Source organism: Neopsephotus bourkii, unplaced genomic scaffold (assembly GCF_033783945.1).
Source record: "Neopsephotus bourkii isolate Nb327-2 ecotype Australia unplaced genomic scaffold, CSIRO-AGI_Nbou_v1 NB_1346, whole genome shotgun sequence".
NCBI classification, from domain to species: Eukaryota; Metazoa; Chordata; class Aves; order Psittaciformes; family Psittacidae; genus Neopsephotus; species Neopsephotus bourkii.
In genome coordinates, this window is record NW_026901826.1 from 2,950,180 (window position 1) to 2,972,125 (window position 21,946).

At 36.2% G+C, this 21,946-nt stretch overlaps 1 protein-coding gene across 6 annotated transcripts in view; it reads left to right on the forward strand.

Annotated features, from left to right (window-relative positions):
- NLGN4X (neuroligin 4 X-linked) overlaps positions 1 to 21,946 on the forward strand; it is a 168,378-nt gene that overhangs the window by 41,269 nt on the left and 105,163 nt on the right. For all 6 annotated transcript variants that reach the window (XM_061366500.1, XM_061366499.1, XM_061366505.1 and 3 more), the window contains one exon: positions 14,218 to 15,058. In XM_061366500.1, the coding sequence (XP_061222484.1) occupies positions 14,587 to 15,058 (472 nt within the window). In that variant the 5' untranslated portion in view covers positions 14,218 to 14,586. The remainder of the gene's footprint in view (positions 1 to 14,217; positions 15,059 to 21,946) is intronic.

Below are 21,946 nucleotides of genomic sequence, written 5' to 3' on the forward strand. Positions count from 1 at the left end.
GGGAAGACTTCAAGGAGAGTAGCAGCTGTCTAACCTAAAGCAAAAAGAATATTTGGTTTTCGTGTTCTAGAAAGCAGTAAAAATACTTCTGATAAAACATATTGCACTTCCCACCACTTTAAAAATAAACAATTGTATACACGGTCTTTAGATGATGGATCTTTCTCTTTCATGCCAAAGAAAGCATTATGTAAGGAATTATTGAGAAGAATAAAAGTGTAAGTCAGATCAGACAGGAATTACTGACATGTCTCCAATATGAGGTAGAATAATCTTCTCCTCTGTCAAAGGGATTTAATTGTCTCCCCCGACCTCCATCTGTCCTGTTAATTGGCTGCATTAGTTTGGGGTAGATATTTTTGTTTGGTTTATTAGTGAGATTTCTTAAGATGATATAATAGAAGCACACAGGAAGCTGTAGCTCCTGCCATGTGACAAAGTGCGTTGGTTTGTTTTTTTTGGTTTGTTTTTTTTTCCAATCCTGACCTAAATCAGCTGACCAAGTGCAGGAAAAAATAGATCAGTTCTTCCTAGTTAACTTGACAGATGCAAATTGTCATCTGTTCTGTTTTTTCTGCCATATTACCCTGTATGGATATGATAAAAGGAAAACCAGAAGATGTTTTGGGGGGGTGCAGGGAGAGAATACTAGAAATGCTTTACAAAACAAATAAAAAATCAATTTGACATCGATTGAACAGATGGGCATATGTTTTTCTCTATATATCTTACATGGGTATCTAAAGAGACAAAGGGAAGCTAGAAACAAATTACCAGGGAGGAGAAAAGATCCATAGGAAAGAATTATGATTTGGAGAACAGGACAAGCTAGTGGTGTGCACTCTGAGAAATATTTGAAAATTAGACAGGAGACTGAGAAAGCCACATGCAGAAGAGGAAAAGTGTGGAAGATACTTTTATAACAGGATACATTTTCAAGCAGGGGAGAACAAGAATAAGAGGTCTTGGAAAAGTACTGAGGCATAATGGTTTGTCATTAAATCATATTGGTAAAAGTTACTTCTCATTATGAAAGGTGCTAGTGTATTTGCTTACTTTCTCCTGTTTTCTTTTTCTCAACTGTGATTAGAAATTCATGTGGTGTATATATCTATAGTACAGTCAGTGTGAGTATTGCCATATGTATGGGCTACATGGTAAGAGAAATTTCTGAAAAATTAGAGTGTGCTAAAAAATATGATAATCATAGAATGGTTTAAGTTGGAAGGGACCTGAAAAGATCATCTACTTCCAATCCACTAAACCAGGTTGCTGAAAGCCCCGTCCAACCTGTCTTTGACCAGTTCCAGGGATGGGGCACCCACAGCTCCTCTGGGCAACCTTTCCAGTGCCTCACTATCCTCATAGTGGAGAAGTTCTTCCTTTTGTCTGCATCTGCCCTTTTTCATTGTAAAGCCAGTCCCCCTCATCCTATCAGTACATGCCCTTATAAAAAGTCCCTCTGCAGCTGAGGGATTCAACTCATCACTGGTCTCCACCTGGTCACTGAGTCAGTAGTGTTTCATGGGTCATGCTAAAAAGTCATTTATAAATAGTACTCATTGAATCAAAGAAGTCACAATACATGTGTTTTCTGTCAAGTTGAGAGACAGAAGCAAAATGACCATACATTTCTAATGCAATACTGTTTTTCTGCAAACCGATCACTTCTGTGATAGCAAAGACTAATGTTAGGTGTAAAAGGTGAAAATGCATGAACTTGTAACTTGTTCACTGGGATGTGATTTTGCTTCAAGGAAAATACCATGCAGAGTTTTCAAAATTAACACAGAGATGACAATGATTGTAATAATAAAAAAAAAAAAAAAAAATTGGGGATAAAATTAATTGAACGGAAGGTAGAAAATACCTGAAGTTTAGCCTAAATTGTGCGTACCGAATTTCTTACCAACGGATCCTGCATCATCTTTAATCAACCATCAGCAGAACTAATGAAAGGACAAAAACTATTAGGAGCTCCAAGCAGAATATTCTCGTCCTGTTTTAGTCATGAGGACTTGGTCATGTATGAAACTAACAGGAAAATTAAAAGTTTCTTAACTGTGCATCATGGTTATAGATAAAGTCCTGTATATCAACATGTCTGTATTGATAAGAGGTGAGAGAAAGAATCATCTTGATGTACATTAGCAGTCAGTTGTCTAATGTATTCTAGGCTCCATAAACAATAATCTTCAGGGTGTTTTCCTAGTAGTTGGCTTCAAGTAATATTTAACGTCAAATACCTGTGTTACAGTAGGAAGAATTGCTGTGTGAAATGTATGCTTCTGGTTTAGACAGAATATCTAACCCCTGAGCCCAAAGTCAATGAGACGAACACAAGCTTTAGCAATGTGCCTAAAGTAGAGGATGTGTGCTTTTTTCATTGTGCTAGGCAAAAATGGAAACTTTCCAATAATGGGAGTCGATGGTTGAGCATTTCTACACTTGTTCATGGGTTTCCTTTTCTACATTTACATCAGTTCTACACACTAATGAGTAAATATATTACGTTTGAGTCCTGAAAAGTCTTTGAGTTAAAAAAAGTGCTAAATTTGAAATGTCCTTTAAGTTCTTCGTGTGGTAGAATGATAGGGGCTGTCATGAAAATAATTTTGAGACGGTATTTTTTTACCTAAGAAAAAAGTATTCACTTAGTAATTCTGAGATTTCTTCTGAAATTTTTAAAAGAAAGATGATCTGATTTTTATCATTAGGGGAGGGTGGGGTTGAAAATGGAGGACATTCTTAACTGAATAGAAAATTACTCAGGAAACAAATTTTTATAGCCTTCTCCCAAGCAAGCTTAGCTTTCTGTCCTGCTGCCCTTTTTGGCAACAAATAGATAAAGTTGAAAAAATGGTGATTAAAAGAAAAACCAACACAAACCTCAAGTAACTGATATCAAAACATCTTTTTCAAGCTTCCATATGTGTGGAATTATTCTTTATAGTATATTTTTGTGCTACTTGGTGTAACGATTTTAGGATTTGCATTTACAAAGGTGTGGAATTTCAGAAATCTGTTTCTTAGTTTTCTAGAAATTGTTGTTGGATTCCGCTTTGTTTACTCAGCTTTTATTGTTGTTTTACAAATTAATTCCATTCTTGCTGTTGTTCTTGTTTACATCTTCTCATATTGCAGGTTTGTCAACCTATCTAATGTAAGATGACAGCCATATTTCATTAATTTTCTGGAGGAATATAACATATTTTTTCCTCATTTTCCATATTTAAGCAAAAAATATACACTATGTACAAGAAGGCACAGACAACCTTGGACTTCAGGAATACATCATTGGGCGGGAAGGATATGTCTTGTTCTGCCCATGAACCTACATTTCTGAAGAAATAAAATGGTCCAGGTATTGTTCTCTGCCGTTATGGCCACAGAGGACAGCACACCTGTATAGTGAAAATCTTCCTTACTTAACCAAAAAAGAAAACCAAACTAAGCTAGCAACAACAACAAAATATTTGCTTTATTTGTATTGTCTGTGCTAACAGACACGGCACAAAGAGAGAACCTCGAGGCTGTCCTGTTCCCTGGTGATGCCTGCTCATTGGCTGGCAGGTATGAATACAGTGGCAGGACAGTACTGCAGTCTATGATCTAGCCCTATTCAGTTTGCTGCTTACACCTAAATACTGGTGCTCACTGCAATGGCCTAAAACTGGACTAAGATCTGGAGCCATAATGGGACTTTTTTATTGATAATACTCTGCTTATCTTTTAGAGGTCCACAGTGTACAATATAATTTACAACTCCCAGTAGTTATGTAAACTAGAAAGTTAGGAATTTCATCATTCATTATGAATTTATCAGAGACAGGACAGTAAGCAGAGTAGTAGACATACTCTTTCTAAGCAGGCTCTTAAGCTCAATGTTTGGAGGGGAGAGGGGAAGGCAGCAGGCAGCGTAGGAGTCATAGCCTTCTTACTGTCTCCAAAGATCTAACGAGTGACTCTGGTAGGCATATCCTTCATAACATCTCATGGAGATTTGTCTTGCTGAGACAAGCTCTCTTTTCTCTTAAACACAGGGCTTAAGCTGTCATTTAGCAGGAGAAAGCCCAGTCAGTCAGGAGGAGAGCATCATGGGAACAGGAGGACCTTCTTCTCTTCTGCTGGTGAAGTTGTCCACTTTCTAGCAAAGAAAAGAAACTTAAGGGGAAGAATAAGTTAGAAAAAAAATCAATGACATGATAGCAAAGTAAAGCTAATCCCCAGTCTCAGTTTGTATTTCATTAAATTATTCTGCTACAAATTGCATAAGGCTTGCTTGAAAGTGAGAATACCTGTCCAAGACAGTTTAAACTTCTTTGGACTGCAAAGTTACAGTTCTATTACAGTCCAAAGGTGAGAATTTCAGAACAAAAGTTTTCCATTTAGAATTGACAGTGCTGCACACAGTCATCATAGCTGTCCCAGCCTTATTTGAAATCTAATGTTTGTAACTTGAAGGATGGGAAGTGTAGGTTTAGACTTCTCCAGATTAATGAGGGTAGTCACTCAACTCTCCTATTTCCAGGATGAGTGCATAATCGTAACATTATCATATGAATGAAGGCAGTATTACCACCTGCTAACTGAACTAGGTAATGCAATGAAAATGTATTCCTATGTCTCCTGTGTAATTTCACTTCTAGAATTTGTATAATAGAGTATCAGCTGAGTTTCTTTGGGGGCCATATAATACATTGAGGTGGGATGACTACGTGCCCAGTTGCTTTAAATTGCTTTTCCCACCGTGTTTAGTTATTTTAACACTTGTAATGTTTCTTCTTAGACTGGAATGCCAACAGAAGGATATCAAATTCTAATCACTAAATAGACTTAAGAGATCAGATTGCCTAACAATCAGTCCCTCAGTTTCTCAGTTGGTTCAGACAGGAGTTTTAGTTGTTTCTACTGCCCTTGGGGAGAACAAATGGTGCTTAACGGTGAAGAGAGAAGAATGAGACCTGTGAGTTTCCCTGTTTAATATTTAGACAAAACCTGATAGATTCCCTCAAGAATTTTTGTTTCAACTTGTTTGACCTTTTATACTGGAGACAAATTTGGGCCCATTCCATTACAGAAATATTTTTTTATGTCTTGTAGTGGTAGTAGGCAACAAACTTTAAGATTTTTGAAGATTTATTCAAATTATAAAGGTCTGTGCTGCAAATCTAAGAAATTGTATAAAGTAGTGATTTTTGTAGGCATGTGTTATTTTTTTTTCTAGCCATAAATTATTTTTTTACTTCATAAGAAATTTTACTCTGCAAGAGCTTTTGCCTTACAGAAACTCAGAGCTGAACATTATCTTGCAGATCATAATCTTTTCTTCTGTAGTAACACTAGGAAACAGAGGTGCAGAAAAGAAATGGAAAGATACAGAGTGTGTTACATTTCTTTTACAAGGTCATATCAGATGTAAAAGCTGGAAATGAAGTCAGCAGTTGTGCTAGACTGTACTGATGCTATTTTTTGTACATTTCCTTAAATTATGTTCTTGAAGAGTAGTGTGTTCTTACGACTTTGCAGCCACAATTAGACAAAGACTATTGAATAAATAAATGTATTTTGTGCCATGCACAATGTAAAAAGTATTTTAGGCATTGGACTCTTTCCAAACAAAGAAGACTTAGTAACCTGTCACACTACCTTGCAGTCAAAGTTAATTGTTGCTTTATTATTTGTGTCCTGACCTTTTCTTGCATTATGGCTTCAAATTTTAAATGTCTGTAGTGTCCATTCAGTATAAGGAAGCTTAAACTCATATAACAAATGGTCAGATTTTGATCTGAGTGGAACACACCTGGGATTTTTAGATAATCAGTACCATAAAGTTTATGTTTGCAAAGTTTATGCCATGTTTCTTTCTTCTTAATATTGACACCTCCTATTTACGTGCAATCTTCATCACTTTATCTGATGAAAGAAAGTATGAAAAATGAAAAGTGTCAAGTATTGTGAATTACTGATAATTTTTCATGCTGCTTATGTGTAATAGCAGTTAAAATTAGAGTGCAAAAATCAGTGAGGTAAGTACAACTGACCTAGCTGAGCATTTCCAGTTAGTCTTAGGTCCTTCTGGCTGTAATGTTTTTTTCTTACCATTTTAAATACAGAAAAAAAAAAAAATAGGGAAACTATATCAGATTGTCCAATAACAGCTTTTTATAATAAGATCCAAGTATCTGACTTTTTACAAAATGCTTAAGAAGGGTATTTTTTTTCTATTTTTCCTGAAAAGAGGTGATGATCACACTTCTAACTTTCCTTCTGCTTGCTTTTCAAATTATTTTCCTTATTGAGAGACTTGCCGTTTTCAAAAGCAGTGTAGGGGCCACACAGCCTTTTCTTATTGCCATTGTTCTTATAGCCATTGTTCTTTCTGATAGACTTAGAAATTCAGAGTAAGACTGGTAGCTGCAGGCAAGAAGCAAATGCATAAAATAAATGTGTCCATTTTCCGAAAAGTAAATGGTGAGTGTAGTTTCTGACGTGAGGGATCTACTGACACTGTCCAACTCTATCTGAAAGACTAACTGGAGAAATTTATAGGAAGATAAATGCAGCATGTTATCTGAAAAATGCACAAAAAAGTATGTAACTAATTCCTCTTTCTTTTCAGGCTTTATCTGCATATTTAAAAAAAAATATAGATATCTATGCTTGTCCTCTGTTATGTCTAACCATAAACCTAAGACCAACTCCATGGTCCATAATGATGTTTATATAGTTGGCATTCATTTTCACTTTAAGAAAGGGTACATTATAGTTCTTAAATTTGCATAACTGATATTTCGCTTTCTTTTAATTTCTAACCTTACCAATTCACAGTTCTCTTGAAAATTTAGAGTGACACATTAGAATGTGTTGTATTCTAAATTGCTAAAATTTGCTTTGATTCCTATTACCTGTTGAATTGCTGTGACTGAACATCAATGTATAACCACAGAAATCATACTGATATATAACTTGTTTAATCCAATTGATAATACAGTTATGTAGTTCAGATACTCAGCCCTAGTGAAGTTTATAATGTTAAACTAGTGTTACTGTAAGTCTGGATTTACTTTTTTTTTGGGGGGGGGGGGAACGGACGGACTTTTTGGTTTTTTTGTGTGATTTTTTTTTAATAATAAGAATTTTTGCAATCTATTCTTACAGGGAAAATGCCTACAAGAATTCAACAAAATACACATGATGTGTTAATTTAAGGCCAGGCATTGCTGTAGTTACAGTTCTGAGATTTAAAAATGTCTATGATTGGCCAATTTCAGTTAATAATCCACTAACCTAAGTAACCCAGTCCAGAAACTACACATGCAACTGTTCATGACTGATGTTTCTTTATGGCGTTCACTGTAACTTTTTTCTGGCTTTTCTGAATGGCTTTATGTAGCATGAGGAAAACTGAAGTTAAGCTCATTTCAGTTTATTAGCAAAATAGTCCTAGAAGCTGGGGAAAAAACATAAAGAAACAAATATTTTTTTTTAATAATTATTTGAAAGATGGTAGACAGAACCAATATACATTTACTAATATTTGGAAGAGTTCGTATGTTACTAAACAAACATTTTTAATACAGTGATGATTAAGAGGTTGCAGTGCTGAATTTGAGGTAGAGGTGCATTTGGGAAGTGCTTTTACAGAAAACAACTGCATAATTAGTTTTCTGCTAAAGTTCCAAGATATATGAATGCTTTGATAAAATTAATAGTTGGCATATTCAAAAATTGTTATGCCTTGGGTAGTTCTTATTTATAGTGCCCTGCCCCTACATTAATTTATGCATTTTTAAACAGGATAATATTTTTCATTTTATTAAAAAAAAAACAACCAAGCTGTGTGGTTCAGTTGATACACTGGAGGGAAGGAATGCCATCCAGAGGGACCTCGACACGCTTGTGAGGTGGGCTGATGACAACCTCATGAAGTTTAACCATGACAAGCGCAAGGTCCTACACCTGGGTCGGATAAATCCCAGGCACAGCTACAGGTTGTGCAGAGAAGAGATTCAGAGCAGCCCTGTGGAGAAGGACTTGGGGGTGCTGGTTGACGAGAAAATGAACAGGAGCCAGATTCAGTGTGCGCTTGCAGCCCAGAAAACCAACCCTATCCTGGGCTGCATCAAAAGGAGCGTGACCAGCAGGTCGAAGGAGGTGATCCTGGCCCTTTACTCTGCTCTTGTGAGACCTCACTTGGAGTATTGTGTGCAGCTCTGGTGTCCTCAATATAAAAAGGACATGGATCTGTTGGAACAAGTCGAGAGGAGGGCCACGAGGATGATCAGGGGACTGAAGCACCTCCCATATGAAGACGGGCTGAGAAAGTTGGGGCTGCTCAGCCTGGAGAAGAGAAGCCTATGCGGAGACCTCATAGCAGCCTTTCAGTATCTGAAGGGGGCCTATAAGGATGCTGGGGAGAGACTCTTCATAAGGGACTGTAGTGCTAGGACAAGGGGTAATGGGTTCAAACTTAAACAGGGGAAGTTTAGATTGGATATAAGGAAGAAGTTCTTTACTGTGAGGGTGGTGAGACACTGGAATGGGTTGCCCAGGGAAGCTGTGAATTCTCCATCCCTGGTAGTGTTCATGGTCAGGTTAGACAGAGCCTTGGGTGGCATGGTTTAGTGTGAGGTGTCCCTGCCCATGGCAGGGGGGTTGGAACTAGATAATCTTAAGGTCCTTTCCAACCCTAACTATTCTATGTTTCTATGATTCTAGACCAAATCAGACAAACAAAACCAAAACACAAAAAAAAAAAAAAAAAAAACACCAAGCAAGCAACCATACAACCACCCCTCCCCCCAAAAAAGAAAAAAACCAAACCACATAACAAGCAGAAAACAAACCATCCTAAAACTACTACTTCATAACTTTGGAAATTGTATCTTTCAAGGGGAGGAAGAGAAGGGGAAGAAGAAAATTCACAATTGATATTTTTGATAAATTAGATATTTCTGAAATCTTAATATTCTGTGAAAAGCATTTTGTACTGTACAAAATATCACTGTAAGGAGAATGTGAATTTTTATTGATTACAAGCTTTTTTTTGTTCTGATGACTAACCAGTGGCTCTTAAAGTTAAGCTAATCAAGCTGACTATACTTTCAGAGCATATGTCTAGAGAGAGATGTGGGTGTTAAACCTCATTCTGTATTGAGATCATACCTATGTACATCTGAAAAACCTTGCCCTAGGGAATTAGAGCAGAAGGGAGGTATGGAGGCTGATGGTGGTCAGGGACTGAAAGCTGAGGTGCACAGCAGAGCACTAGTTGGTTTAGCTAAAATCTGAGAAACCATAAGAAATCTGTGCAGTTGTCAGTCTCCTGTGGTCATATAATTTATTTGTGTTTGGGTTTTTTTGTGACTGTCCATGATCTGGACAAGCAGGTCAAAAAAAATTTGAAATCACTTCAGTTTTCTGTTCTACCCTGCATGACTTTTAACTCTTGTCTTACATTTCCCCAGCAGATACAGAATTAGTGTAGAGCTACTGACATACGCTGAAGTTGAAAAAGTGCTGGATGCAGATCTTGCAGTTTAGCCTGATTTATAAATTATTTAGTGTAACTTGGGGCACAGATTTATAATTGAGTACCAGTGGTGTTTCTAGTAGATGTACATTCATGTTGATTTCAGTTTGCATTTACTTCAAAGGCCATAGGTGTCTCATCAGCCTGAAATTACACTCTTTTGCCAATAAAGAAGTCATGTATGTAATTTCAGATCTTTGTCTTCTCCTTGGGTGAAGGAGAAGTTGCCATTTTAAACTGAATATTTTGATTTGCAGTGATTGGTTTTGATTGTTTGAGTGGGTGATGCTTCCAGCCAGCAGGTGTCTGCAAGCAAATTTGTACACATTTTTCCAATACTTGAAGCAGTAAAAAAAAAAGAAAACAAACCGAAAACCAAAACCCAAAAGCAACTAAAAAAACCCCCATGGAAAAAGACAACAGTATTAGTGATAAGAAATAAAGACATGGCAAGTACATTTCTTCCTGTAGACTCAGTATGTAAAGTTGTATTGCATAGCTGACTGGATGCATATAGATGTGCATTAAGGTTATTTTGGTATAATATCTAAAACTATTCTAAAATGTATGCAGTTATTTCTTTAAAAATAATCTCTAATTGCAATCTGTACTCTGTGTTTTGTAGCCTTTTTAATGATGCATATAGCAAAGTCAGCTAGTTAATCAATGTATTGCCAGCATGCCTCCTTCCTTATCTCTTGATCCTCTTATTGGAATATTCCATGATCTTTCTCTGTGCATGAATGTGTATGTCTTCATGTGTGAAAATAACCTTCTGAAAATGATAATTTCTCTAGCAGTATGGCAGTAAACTGAAAAGTGGGGTATTTTCTGACTTACAGTCTTTGCAAAGCATTTTTTTCAGGAGACTTCTTGTAAAGACTTTCTTGACACAGTGGTCACATGTAACTTACCGCTTATATAAACTTTTTCAAGATACCTGTTTAACAAGAAATATAATAAATTTTTATTCCGTCTGTTGCCCTTTAAGGGGCTAATAACAATAAGTTTAATAATCATGTGCATCACAATAAATATTTTTTTTTTATTCTGACTTACCATCTTAGAAGTAGTCTTTTATGGTATAAACCTTGCCTGTGCTAATGCACTTGTTACTATCCAGTGTTTGTCTGTCACTGGTTGGCACAGGCTGCAGGTCTGGTATAAGTCAATCACTGGGGCTGAGAGAGCTGGCTATAATTTGCACGTTAGCCAGTAGTTTCTTTCCTTACACATTCAGGAGATGTCAAATCTATGTCTGTGTGTGCATGAATCAGAAATACAAAGTTTGTGCATGCTTCTCTTAAGGTATTGGGGGAAATAAAACATTATATGAGTGGATTTAATATCCACAAATTTACTTTTGTTGATCTTATTTTCTAGATAAGGAATCAGTTAACAAGTTCAATTCCAGGTCAATAATGAATGTTTCCCTTTTCCTGTCCTCTCAACTTATTCAAAATAGCAACATATAACCAGATATTAGATCCAAAGATAACCTATAATTAGTATGGATAAATATTAAGTCACATTTTCAACAGTTGTATACTATCTCTAGTATATGTATCAACTGAGGAGTTCCACTTTCCTTCATATTGTAATTTTTCATTCTCTCCATGCTGCTAAGATATTCACTGTTATATGTCATTCACATTTTCTTTTCTTTCTTTGTTTCCTCTTTTTTCCATTTGCTGTTTGCCCAGACAAGTTTTTTCTCTATCCATTTTTCATCATCTAGGTCACTGTCTTTCATAGAACCATAGAATAGTTAGGGTTGGAAAGGACCTTAAGATCATCTAGTTTCCAACCCCCCTGCTATGGGCAGGGACACCTCACACTAAACCATGCCACCCAAGGCTCTGTCCAACCTGGCCTTGAACACCGCCAGGGATGGAGCATTCACAACTTCCCTGGGCAACCCATTACAGTGTCTCACCACCCTCACAGTAAAGAACTTCTTCCTTATATCCAGTCTAAACTTCCCCTGTTTAAGTTTGAACCCATTACCCCTTGTCCTATCACTACAGTCCCTTATGAAGAGTCTCTCCCCAGCATCCTTATAGACCCCCTTCAGATACTGAAAGGCTGCTATGAGGTCTCCGCATAGGCTTCTCTTCTCCAGGCTGAGCAGCCCCAACTTTCTCAGCCCGTCTTCATATGGGAGGTGCTTCAGTCCCCTGATCATCCTCGTGGCCCTCCTCTCGACTTGTTCCAACAGATCCATGTCCTTTTTATATTGAGGACACCAGAGCTGCACACAATACTCCAAGTGAGGTCTCACAAGAGCAGAGTAAAGGGCCAGGATCACCTCCTTCGACCTGCTGGTCACGCTCCTTTTGATGCAGCCCAGGATAGGGTTGGCTTTCTGGCCTGCAAACGTGCACTGAATCTGGCTCATGTTCATTCTCTCATTGACCAATACCCCCAAGTCCTTCTCTGCAGGGCTGCTCTGAATCTCTTCTTTGCCCAACCTGTAGCTGTGCCTGAGATTGCTCTGACCCTGGGATTGCTTCCTTCTACTTTGTCGTTTTATTTCAGTGCTTTATTCCAAGTTTATTTTTCTTACTATGTTACTACAAACTTATCCAGTGTGGGTATCAAGGGAATAGGAGCTGTTGTTTTTTCCTGAGCACAGATTATATCGTCAGTTGGGTATGACTGGAAATTCTGCTTTGTGCTTCATGGTCAGAAAAGTGTCAGGCTATGAAAGAGCAAGAGGAAACACCACCCAATACCAGTTGCTTACTGCTGACTTTGATTGTTAAAAATGATAGCAGAAACCAGAAGGGAAGACAGTGCTTCATGAGGAATTTTCAGCTAGCTGTCTGAACTCTCTGAGCACTCAGAGTGCAGCTGTTCCATGGGTAAGGATTAGCCAGGAGCTGCAGGCGCTGCAAGACTGGCAGGGAAATACTCTTGCTCTTGGGGCATTCTCCTAAAGCACCCCATTGATGCTGGGCTGGAGACACTGACAGGCTGCTGCCACTGTCCTGTGATTATTGAGTAAGGCAGGGTAAGGAGTCAGATCCAAGGCTGAACTGGGGACCCAGTGAGGGCAGGATCCAGGCTGATGGTGGGTATGGGCACAGAGTTTCCTGGAGCGTAGCTCAGGCAGGGACTGATGGACCTGGTGGTGCCCTCAGGGAGCTGCCACTGATTTGTCCTTCAGCAACTATGCTTAAATTGCAAGTCCTTTGGAGGCAGCATCTAAGCCTATTATCTATCAGTGAAAATGTCAATAGAAATTTTGATTCACCGTTAAGTAATATGTATCTGATAATTTTCTGGCTCTGGTATTCAGGTGTTTGAAAATTGTGGTATATGAGTGCTAAAATGAAGCCATTGAAGAGTTCCAGGGGTTTTGAAAAAATGAGATATCTTTCTTTCAAATGCTTTTTCTTATCTAAAAGAATCAGCATAGATGTCTCCTCTGGTTATTTTAGGGGTGTTTGTTTTCTTTTGTGGGCTTGTTTTGACTTTTAGTTTGTTTTTTTTGTGTGTGTTTGGTTTTGGGTTTGATTTTTTGTTTGTTTCTTTGTTTTGTTTTTTGCTTTTTTTGTGGGTTCTTGTTTTGTTTGCTTGGTTTTGTTTTGTTTGTTTTAATTTGAAATCACTGTCAGTAGCTACTTACCTTTTTCTTTTCTGCTTTTTAAAGCTGTTTTTGTATCTTCATAAGAGTCTTGACTGAGAACAGGACCTAGTAGTTCGGTTATATGAGTTTTATATATGTGTGTGTGTGTTCATCTTATCAAATGTAAAATGTCAGTGTCTGTTTCCCGTAACAAAGAGCTTTTTAGCTGTGGTTTTATTATTTGTCATTTTGATAAAAACAAGCTCTTTCAGGAAGGAGAATGCAAGAATTAACAAGTGCTCCATATTTATTTATGCTACTTGTGATGGTTAGCATATATATGTGTGATTTTTATTAAAAATTAACAGAATTATATGAATTGCCTTCTGTCTAAAAATTAAAACCAGAAGAATGCAAAAAGGTAATGTTGCATAGTTGTAACAATATATAGGTCAAAATCTGACTTTTGAGAGATTGTACAATTTTTTTATCTCCAGTTTCCACTGTTCCTTTTTATCAGATATAGAACAAAGAAAACAGATAGGAAAACCAGTAACTTCACATCTAATTTTGACTAATTGTTCTCGTGCTTGAACTAGTGCTATTACATTAATTGGAATTTCTCAGTTAGATGCAGGTGACTTAGGTTGTCATATAGAAGTGTAAGGATACCTGTGAAAAGTAAGAGAAACATTATCCAGTGCAGCAAAGCATTTAATAAAGGTTTCAAGTGGGAGTGCAGATGTGCTTAAAAGGAGATGCTTGTTTGTTTAGGGCAAAAAATACCCTAGAGGTAGCACTTAATTTGATAACCTTCCTGAATGCAGCAGTGTTTGGGCTGTGGTTTGGTTGAAAGTATATACAGAAGCAGAAACATTTGGTTTGTGGTATGACCTCTAACAAGCTTGTGGCTTTAACTTTCAGCTCTCTTACCTTATGTATCTTTGGAGACACATAGCTATCCATGGTGGCTACAGCTCATAAAACATTTGTGAGCCTTGGCATGGAAGTAATCTGGGAATTTAATTGTGTGGTTTGTTCTTTTAGAATAGATTTATGCCAAAATGAATGTGTCTGTTGATTTGTCTTGCTTGTTTTCTCTTGGCCGCAGGCTGACTGACTGGGCTGGACTTCACTGGGAGGAGCCATTTTGCTGTGGAGTAACTGTGGATCTCTCCCCATGCTGCTTGCTGGGAAGTGCTGTGCATTGCCAGGATTAAGCCAATGCTGAAGCCTGGGATGGGCCTTAGGGGCAAACACTCCCTTGTTTCTTTTGATGTTGGGATTTTTCTGTGGCCAGTCAGCTGAGACACCTACCACACATTAGCTTTTGTGTTTTTGCTGCTTGAACAAGGTTACATTTTCCCTCACTTCATCTCCTTTTGACTACTTTTTTGTGTTATTAGTTTTTATTTTCCTTGACTGATTAATTTTCGCTTGGCTGTGGAAGAAAAGAGTCCTGCTGATGTTGATTTAAATAATGTCGAAACCAATGGGACTTCTATGGCTGCCTTTGATCTTCACCCCAGTGTGTGTCATGTTGAATTCTAACTTCCTGCTGTGGATAACTGCACTGGCTATAAGATTTACTCTCATTGATGGCCAAGCACAATACCCAGTTGTTACCACGAATTATGGCAAAATACGTGGTTTAAGAACACCTTTGCCTAATGAGATCCTTGGTCCAGTGGAGCAGTACCTGGGTGTTCCTTATGCCTCTCCTCCGACTGGTGAAAGGCGTTTTCAGCCCCCGGAGCCACCATCATCTTGGACAGGTGTCCGCAATGCCACACAGTTTGCTGCCGTCTGCCCTCAGTACCTGGATGAGAGGTCACTGCTCAACGACATGCTGCCAGTCTGGTTTACAGCCAATCTGGATACTGTAGTGACATATGTTCAAGATCAAAATGAAGACTGTCTGTATTTGAATATTTATGTGCCCACGGAGGATGGTAAGTACTCCAAGGATCACACAACCATGCACTCACCAGTTATGCACATGAGTAGTATCCAAATCCTTAAAGCATCTTGCTCAGTTTCCTCCATGTTTAGTCTGTGGAAATGGATCATGCCTCTGAACATGCATTATAAGTAATACTCTGTTGATTGAATATGCTTACATTAATTCTCTCTCATGTTTCAGTGTAACATCAAACCACAATTTCATTTGCAGGCAGTGGCCAGGGTGTGTAAGCCAGTCTGAAGTTTACATTTGCAGTACAGCTGAGAGGAAAGCAGGAATAATCAATAATCAGAAGTAATGCATTTATTTTCCATGCATTAATGGTACAAATACTGCCACATACTAATTTTTAAATGAGAATCTTGCCTCTTATTTTTTGTTTAGTTTTATTACAATACCTCTGAGCCTATTGTTAACTCTGTTTGATTTTAATAGATAATAGAAAATTGTTATAGTATTTCAATCTGCTGGTTTTGTTTCCAGGATTTTTACCTATGGAACTTTTCAGTCCAACTTATTTTTCTTCATTCATTAAATCTAAAATGAAGTAAACATGATAGTATTATGCAGAGCTGAATAGGTGGCCTTAAGCTTTCATCTGTTTTCTGCAGTCTTCTCAAGAGGGCTACTTTAAACTACCTTCTGTAGGCAAAAAGAATGAACACAATTGGTAACACACAACTCTTCGAACTTTTTCATAATCTCAGACTTAAAATTTCTAGCTTTATGGCATGCTGAATGTGTCTTTTGTTGTTCTGAATGGTATTGCTTCTTACAGACAAGAAGACCTGTTTCATCAGTTCCCAAATGAGTTAAGTTTATTTGTTATCACAGGGAAACAAGAAAGCCTACTGGCAGTTATATCTGATATTCTGGTAAAAGCCAGTTCTTTCAGCCACTTAGAACGTAGTTACCAATGCATAACGTGACAGATTTCTCCCAGATAATGCAAATCCCTTCATTTTAGCTGAGGGTTTGATTTGCATAACCAAGGCATTGTTATTTCTCAATAACCATGCTCTAAATATGCAAATTTTGTACTTTGATTATTATAATCCTTCTGCCTTGATTGGCTTCTTTACTCAGAATTTCCAAGCTGTTTGCCAGTAATAAACATACCACCTTCTTTTCCTATTCTAATCAGCTGAAGCAAAAACTTGAAAATTAAAATTAAAGGAGTAAGGTTTGGGAGTACTGGGGGCTCTGCAAACATAAGTACTACTAAGCTGCTTAAATAAAAAGTACTCTAAATGTAAAGATGTGTGTATGGAGGCTCTGATGTGCATGTGTGTGTGCGCATGCATGTAGACGAAGGGGAAGATCATTCTAGTCAGTTCTTTCCTTCTTCCAGTCTCACTGTGCTGTATCTCACTCCTTGGGTAGTAAGATAGATAATTATTTCTCAAATTTGTTTATGTTCTGGTTTTTGTACTGCAGCTTTTAATTAGTCACTACAGTAAGCTTGCCCTAAGAAAGCATTTCAGGTTAATATTTTATTTGTTCTTGCTGTGCAGGTATCTGAGCTTTGCTAACTCAGTTTTATTTCAAGGCCCAGTGTTACTAAACTCATATATTCCTTCAGTCTAGTAAAAAGACTTTTCATCCATTAAGGAAGACAGGAAATTAGATAATGGCAAAATATATACAAGTATCTAAGAAAAGAATATTTGATATCAAATAGATAATAATAAAATACCATGTGCTGAATGACTAACAATCTGTAAAATTCCTTATCTTGCCTGTAAAAGCTAATAGCATTTGCTCTTAGATCAAAAAGAAAAAGGACTGATAAATTTATATTTTATAGATGATTTTGTCTGCTTAATTCCACAAAAAATGTATGTGTTCCTCCTGGTTTTGGATATTGTTTTTACACTGAATAGCATCTAAATTGAATCTGTCTTCTTTCATTTATCCTCTTTAAAATATAAATCCATGCATAAAAAAGTATATAGCTGAATAATGAGAAACAAGGTTTGGTGTCAGTGATGAAGGCAAGATTGCTTCTGTACAGTATAACAAGCACTGTTAACAGGTTCCAATGGGGAAATGGGAAAATTAAAAATAAATAAATGGAGTACATGATGTTTTAATTGTATGCTGTATATCCTATTACTAGTTAAATATAACTTGGCTTTTTTGGTGAAGAAAATATTCAACCTTCTGCTCGTAAAGATGATTAAGAACTGACCTACAAATTACATCTCCTAAGTTAGTGTGTGTCCAAATGATGCTAAATGTGAATAGCCTTTAATTGTAGCCCATACAATCTGATTAAATGCATTATGATTCATTATATGAGTTTTAGTTGGCAAAAATAAGCTATGTTGTTATGGAGACAGACCATGAAATTAGTTTTTGAAACAAAATCTCAAAGTGAATGGCTTTGAGTAAAATTTACATTTTCAATTCTTTCACAAGTACAGATGCATTTAAAAGAGCTTTGAAACTGTTTTGTGTCTGGGAGAAAAGGTGGATGGAATCATCCAAACCTAATTAATGTTCTGACTGTGAAACATAATCTGAATAATTTTCTACCTTTTTTTTAATTTTGATGAAAAACATCAATGAATTAAGTATTGTTACACACCATGCTTACTTCAAACCAATCCTAGTAAATATGTAATCAGAATATAGCTCAGGGTTGGTCAGGTTTTTGGTTTGCTTCGTTGCTGGCTTGTTTGGCTTTTTTTTTTTTTTTTCACTGTATAACATGACCTGTTTCTTATTGCTTGTGTGGTTTGGTCAAAGGGAACCAAATTTTGATCATGTACTTTGAATGAACAATTGAAGAATAAATGCACGCATAATTCATCTGATTGCATAATTGCTTCACTAGCATTCTGCCGGTGTAAATGAATGGAAATAAGAGTAGAATACAGTCCCTTTAACTAGGTAGATAAGATCAGTTATTTATAGTAAAATAGTTTGAAATGTTGATGTTTCTGTTGGATTAAATGACATAAAATTCCATAATTCCTTAAAATAGTTGGAGCGTCTGGGATAAGAAATTAGAAGTGCCTTGTTATACAGTTTATGTCTGTATTAATCATAGCCTTTCTTTTGACCCTGAATTTCAAATGTCAAATAGCAGCAGAATCCTGTCAGAATTTTCCATGTTAAAATGTTCTCACAAGGCAAAAAGCATCTTTGTTTTTAGGGGATTTTTTTGTTTTTAATTTTTGGTGAAAATATTTTTCATGATAGAAATCAAAACACAGAATATTTCTGGAATTCTGGCTATGTGGATTTTTATTCTTTTGCTGTTTTTCGCTGGACAAGAGGTTTTTACTGACACTTTCCTTAGGGTAACATTCTTATTTCAGAAAATCTAGGGTAGCTGAAGAATGATAATGTGATTTTTTTGCCTTTGCCTTTGGAAATGACAGAGTTGAGCCACTATAATTCACTGAGGTTTATTTTTTCATAATAAATGTAAAAATGCAATTATTTTAAAGATAAACAGTACGAGCAACAAAGATAAAATTTCACAAATTTTATGTCAAAGCTGTCATCATAAGAAATTACTCAGAGTGAAGCAAACAAAATATTTATAGTGAAATTATCATTTTATCAGAATTACTCTCTAAACAATTGGCTTGATCTTCAGAATCATTTGCGTGGGTTTGTATTGTCTTGTCTGTATTTTTCCACAAGAATACTTGAATGTCAGCTTTGAGGAGGTCATCTAGGGAAATGATATTGAGGACAGTGTGTTTATTATATCTTCAGTCTGAATATGGGTTTATCTACAGTGGAAATGCTAAATTGAAGAGGACACAGACTGTTAATCGGCTGTGTTTAATCCCTGTTTCACAGTAAACTTCAAAATTTTATTAATAACAAGAAAAGATAAAAATTAAAAAAAAAAACAGCAACCAAAACTCAATATGAACAAATCTTTTTTTGTTTAAAACCCACTCTGCTTCGATCAAAAAAGAAGATATAATAGAAAGATGTCTTTTTGTTGTCTTAGCATGATCAATAGTAAGTGTATAGTCTTATTTTGGTATGTGGATAGAAGGTACTTTTTACACAAGTGCACAGCTACTCAACCACCATATAACTGTTAAGGATGAACTAACGAAGTATTTAGCATCTTCAGAGGTTTATTCACTAAAATGCTCTGTGAACTCTTGTCTCACTTATACAAATACAGCTGAAATGACAACAAAAGGTGATAGGCCGTGATACTTATTAAAGCCGACTGTGTAGGTCATAATTTTTTCATTAGATTAGGGAAACTGAGAATATTGTCCAGAATTAATAGTATGTTTAACTGTGAGCTACCAGGAAGAAAAAAGTCTTGATCAAGAGCAGAGAGATCAGCAGTGTTCCTTCTCTGGCCAATCATATGAAGGGAAGGTACCTTCATTTTTTTAGACTCTGTGTCTATTTGACTGAGAAATAGATAAATTAAAAACTTGAACAAAGCTGATAAGATATGCCTTAGCTGATTTCTACAGCTTGCATATAGGTTCGCATTTTCATATTAGTCGAATGTCTGCTTAGTGTATAAGTGACTGCAGCCTCCTTCTTGTCATTGCTCTTGAATTGCAGTGTCTGTTTAACTTGGAAAAAGTATGTTTAGCAAAATTATACTGATAAAACCTAACTGCTAATTTGTATTTTTTTATTTTTTTTTTTTGCGGGAAAAAGGAGGTGATAGTAGAAAGATGAGTCCTATCATTACAATTACTTGATTGCATGTAATAAAAATAATTACAATTACTTGATCACAGGGAATAAAAAAGAAGTTCTTCAATGGTTTCTTTACTAATATATGAAATAAGAGCCTATACATAAAATAGTAACATAGTGTGCAACAAAGATGCAATATTGTGCAATATTATTTTTGTTGAATTATTAGTACGTGATGATAGCAATAGTAACTTTTATTTTCAAAATAAACCTGAATTTCTGTGCAAGAGTTTCCTAAACTGTATGTGGTGTCAAGTTTCAGCAGATATGTGTTGACATTTTTCAGGTAATCTCAAAATTTGTTCTGTTATTTCTTCAGTACTTTCGTCAACTTAAGTAGATACTTGAGAATCAAATCCAGTATTTATGCGCATAGCTTTAAGAATTTAAATCCAATATCTCTTGCTTACATGTTTATAGCTTTGATTCTTTCTCAAAATCGTTATGTGTTTTTGAAGTCGGTTATGAATTGTGTAATTGGTGTAAGAATGTAGAGTTTAATTCTGTTTTCTTAAGTATATTTTACTATTTTATTTTTAATAGTGTATTTTGTTATATATATTACTATATGAACCATATTTTTAAAAGCAAATTAAATATAGTTTTTAAACAGTATTTTAAATATTTTTAAACATATTTAGGGGTGTCTTTTTATTAGATGATAACATTTATCCAGTCTCATAGATAGTGTTCTGAGACAAAACAGAATATAACAAGAGTTTGTTCTCATTTTTGAGACTGTCACAGTTTTTTGTCAGTGACTGGTTTATTTTTAGCCTTCACCCTTTCACTCAATTCTTTGTCTTCTTTTGGAAAAGTTGCAGTTTAATTTTTAAAGTTATTTTGCTATTTAAATGCATTTCAGTTTCTACTGTGCAAAAATTGCACACAGTAAGACACATCCTTTTGTAAAATGCTTGTATCACTTTGGAAAGTGAGGATTAACAGTAGATAACAATTACAATACAAAATGATAGTGTAGACATTATTTCACGCAATTCCAGTTGTAGTTAAACTTTTTAATGTTGGAGAGGAAATCTCTCTCCATTGTGGAAGATAAATTCTCCATTGTGTCAGAGTGCCTCAAGTGAATTCTTTTCACTGTTAGGGTTCAATATATGCCCTACTCCTAATCCAAAAATACTGCAGCATCTGTGAGAAGGAAGGCGGCATATGTCTGACTATCCTCTGCCTACCAGGATAAAGCTGTGGCTAATCCAGGCCCTTATTTTACATTCTTGCTTTTAACAGTTGCAAATACCTTCTGACACCAAAGAGCACGATTCTAATCTAGATGAAATAAAGTTCTTAAATCCTTAGAGATAAATTCAGATTTAGTTGCTAATTTCAAAATGCTGTCCTTTCCTCCAGGAATTGCCCATTCCACAGGCACTTTACAGGATTGCACCCAAACAGCCTTTTCAGGAATTGGTATGCAGTGAAGCCTAGCAGGAAGACTCAGCATTCAATATGACATTAATCTGAACAGTATTTTTGGCACAGTTTCCTAAAGTTTTATCACTGCCTTATAATGAAAAAATCTGCTAGAATGGGGGGAATGGTCTTTAAAACACAATGAATTAATGTTTCTGCTGCAAAGACAACTTGATGTTATCATCCTTTTACTCAAAGAACAATGTCTTTGGAGCTGTAGAGGCTGTGCTATTTGCCCTGGTGATGCACAAGAAACAGCCTTTAGTCATGTGGGTCATGAGACAGATCATAGGCAATTTTACTTCATTCTGCCCATTCTCTCCCTCTTGTTTTGGTGGGTGATTTGTTTTTATTTTTTGGTTGTTGGTGGTTTTGTTTTGCTTTTTTTTGTTTTTTTAAATGTAGTTTTCCTCTGCAGTCCTGCAAAACATGTCTTTGTGCAGTGCTGCTTTTTGCTCTGTCTTGCTTTCTGACAAAACACAAATTGACATGACACCTACTAACACTGTGGCAGTGCCTCTCTCCTAGGGCAGTGCAGTGGTCCTCAGCAGAAGTCTGGGTTTTGAATAGTGTGGAATATATTGGAATTATAGCAGTGTCATAGATATACATTTTATATTTTTTATTTCCTAATAAGTCTTTGTGATCTCCTTGATCTTCAGGTGTTTTTTTCACATGCATCAGAAAGTTTTGAAAATTGTATCTTTTCATTTAAATTTGGTTCAGTTTCTCTTACTTAGTA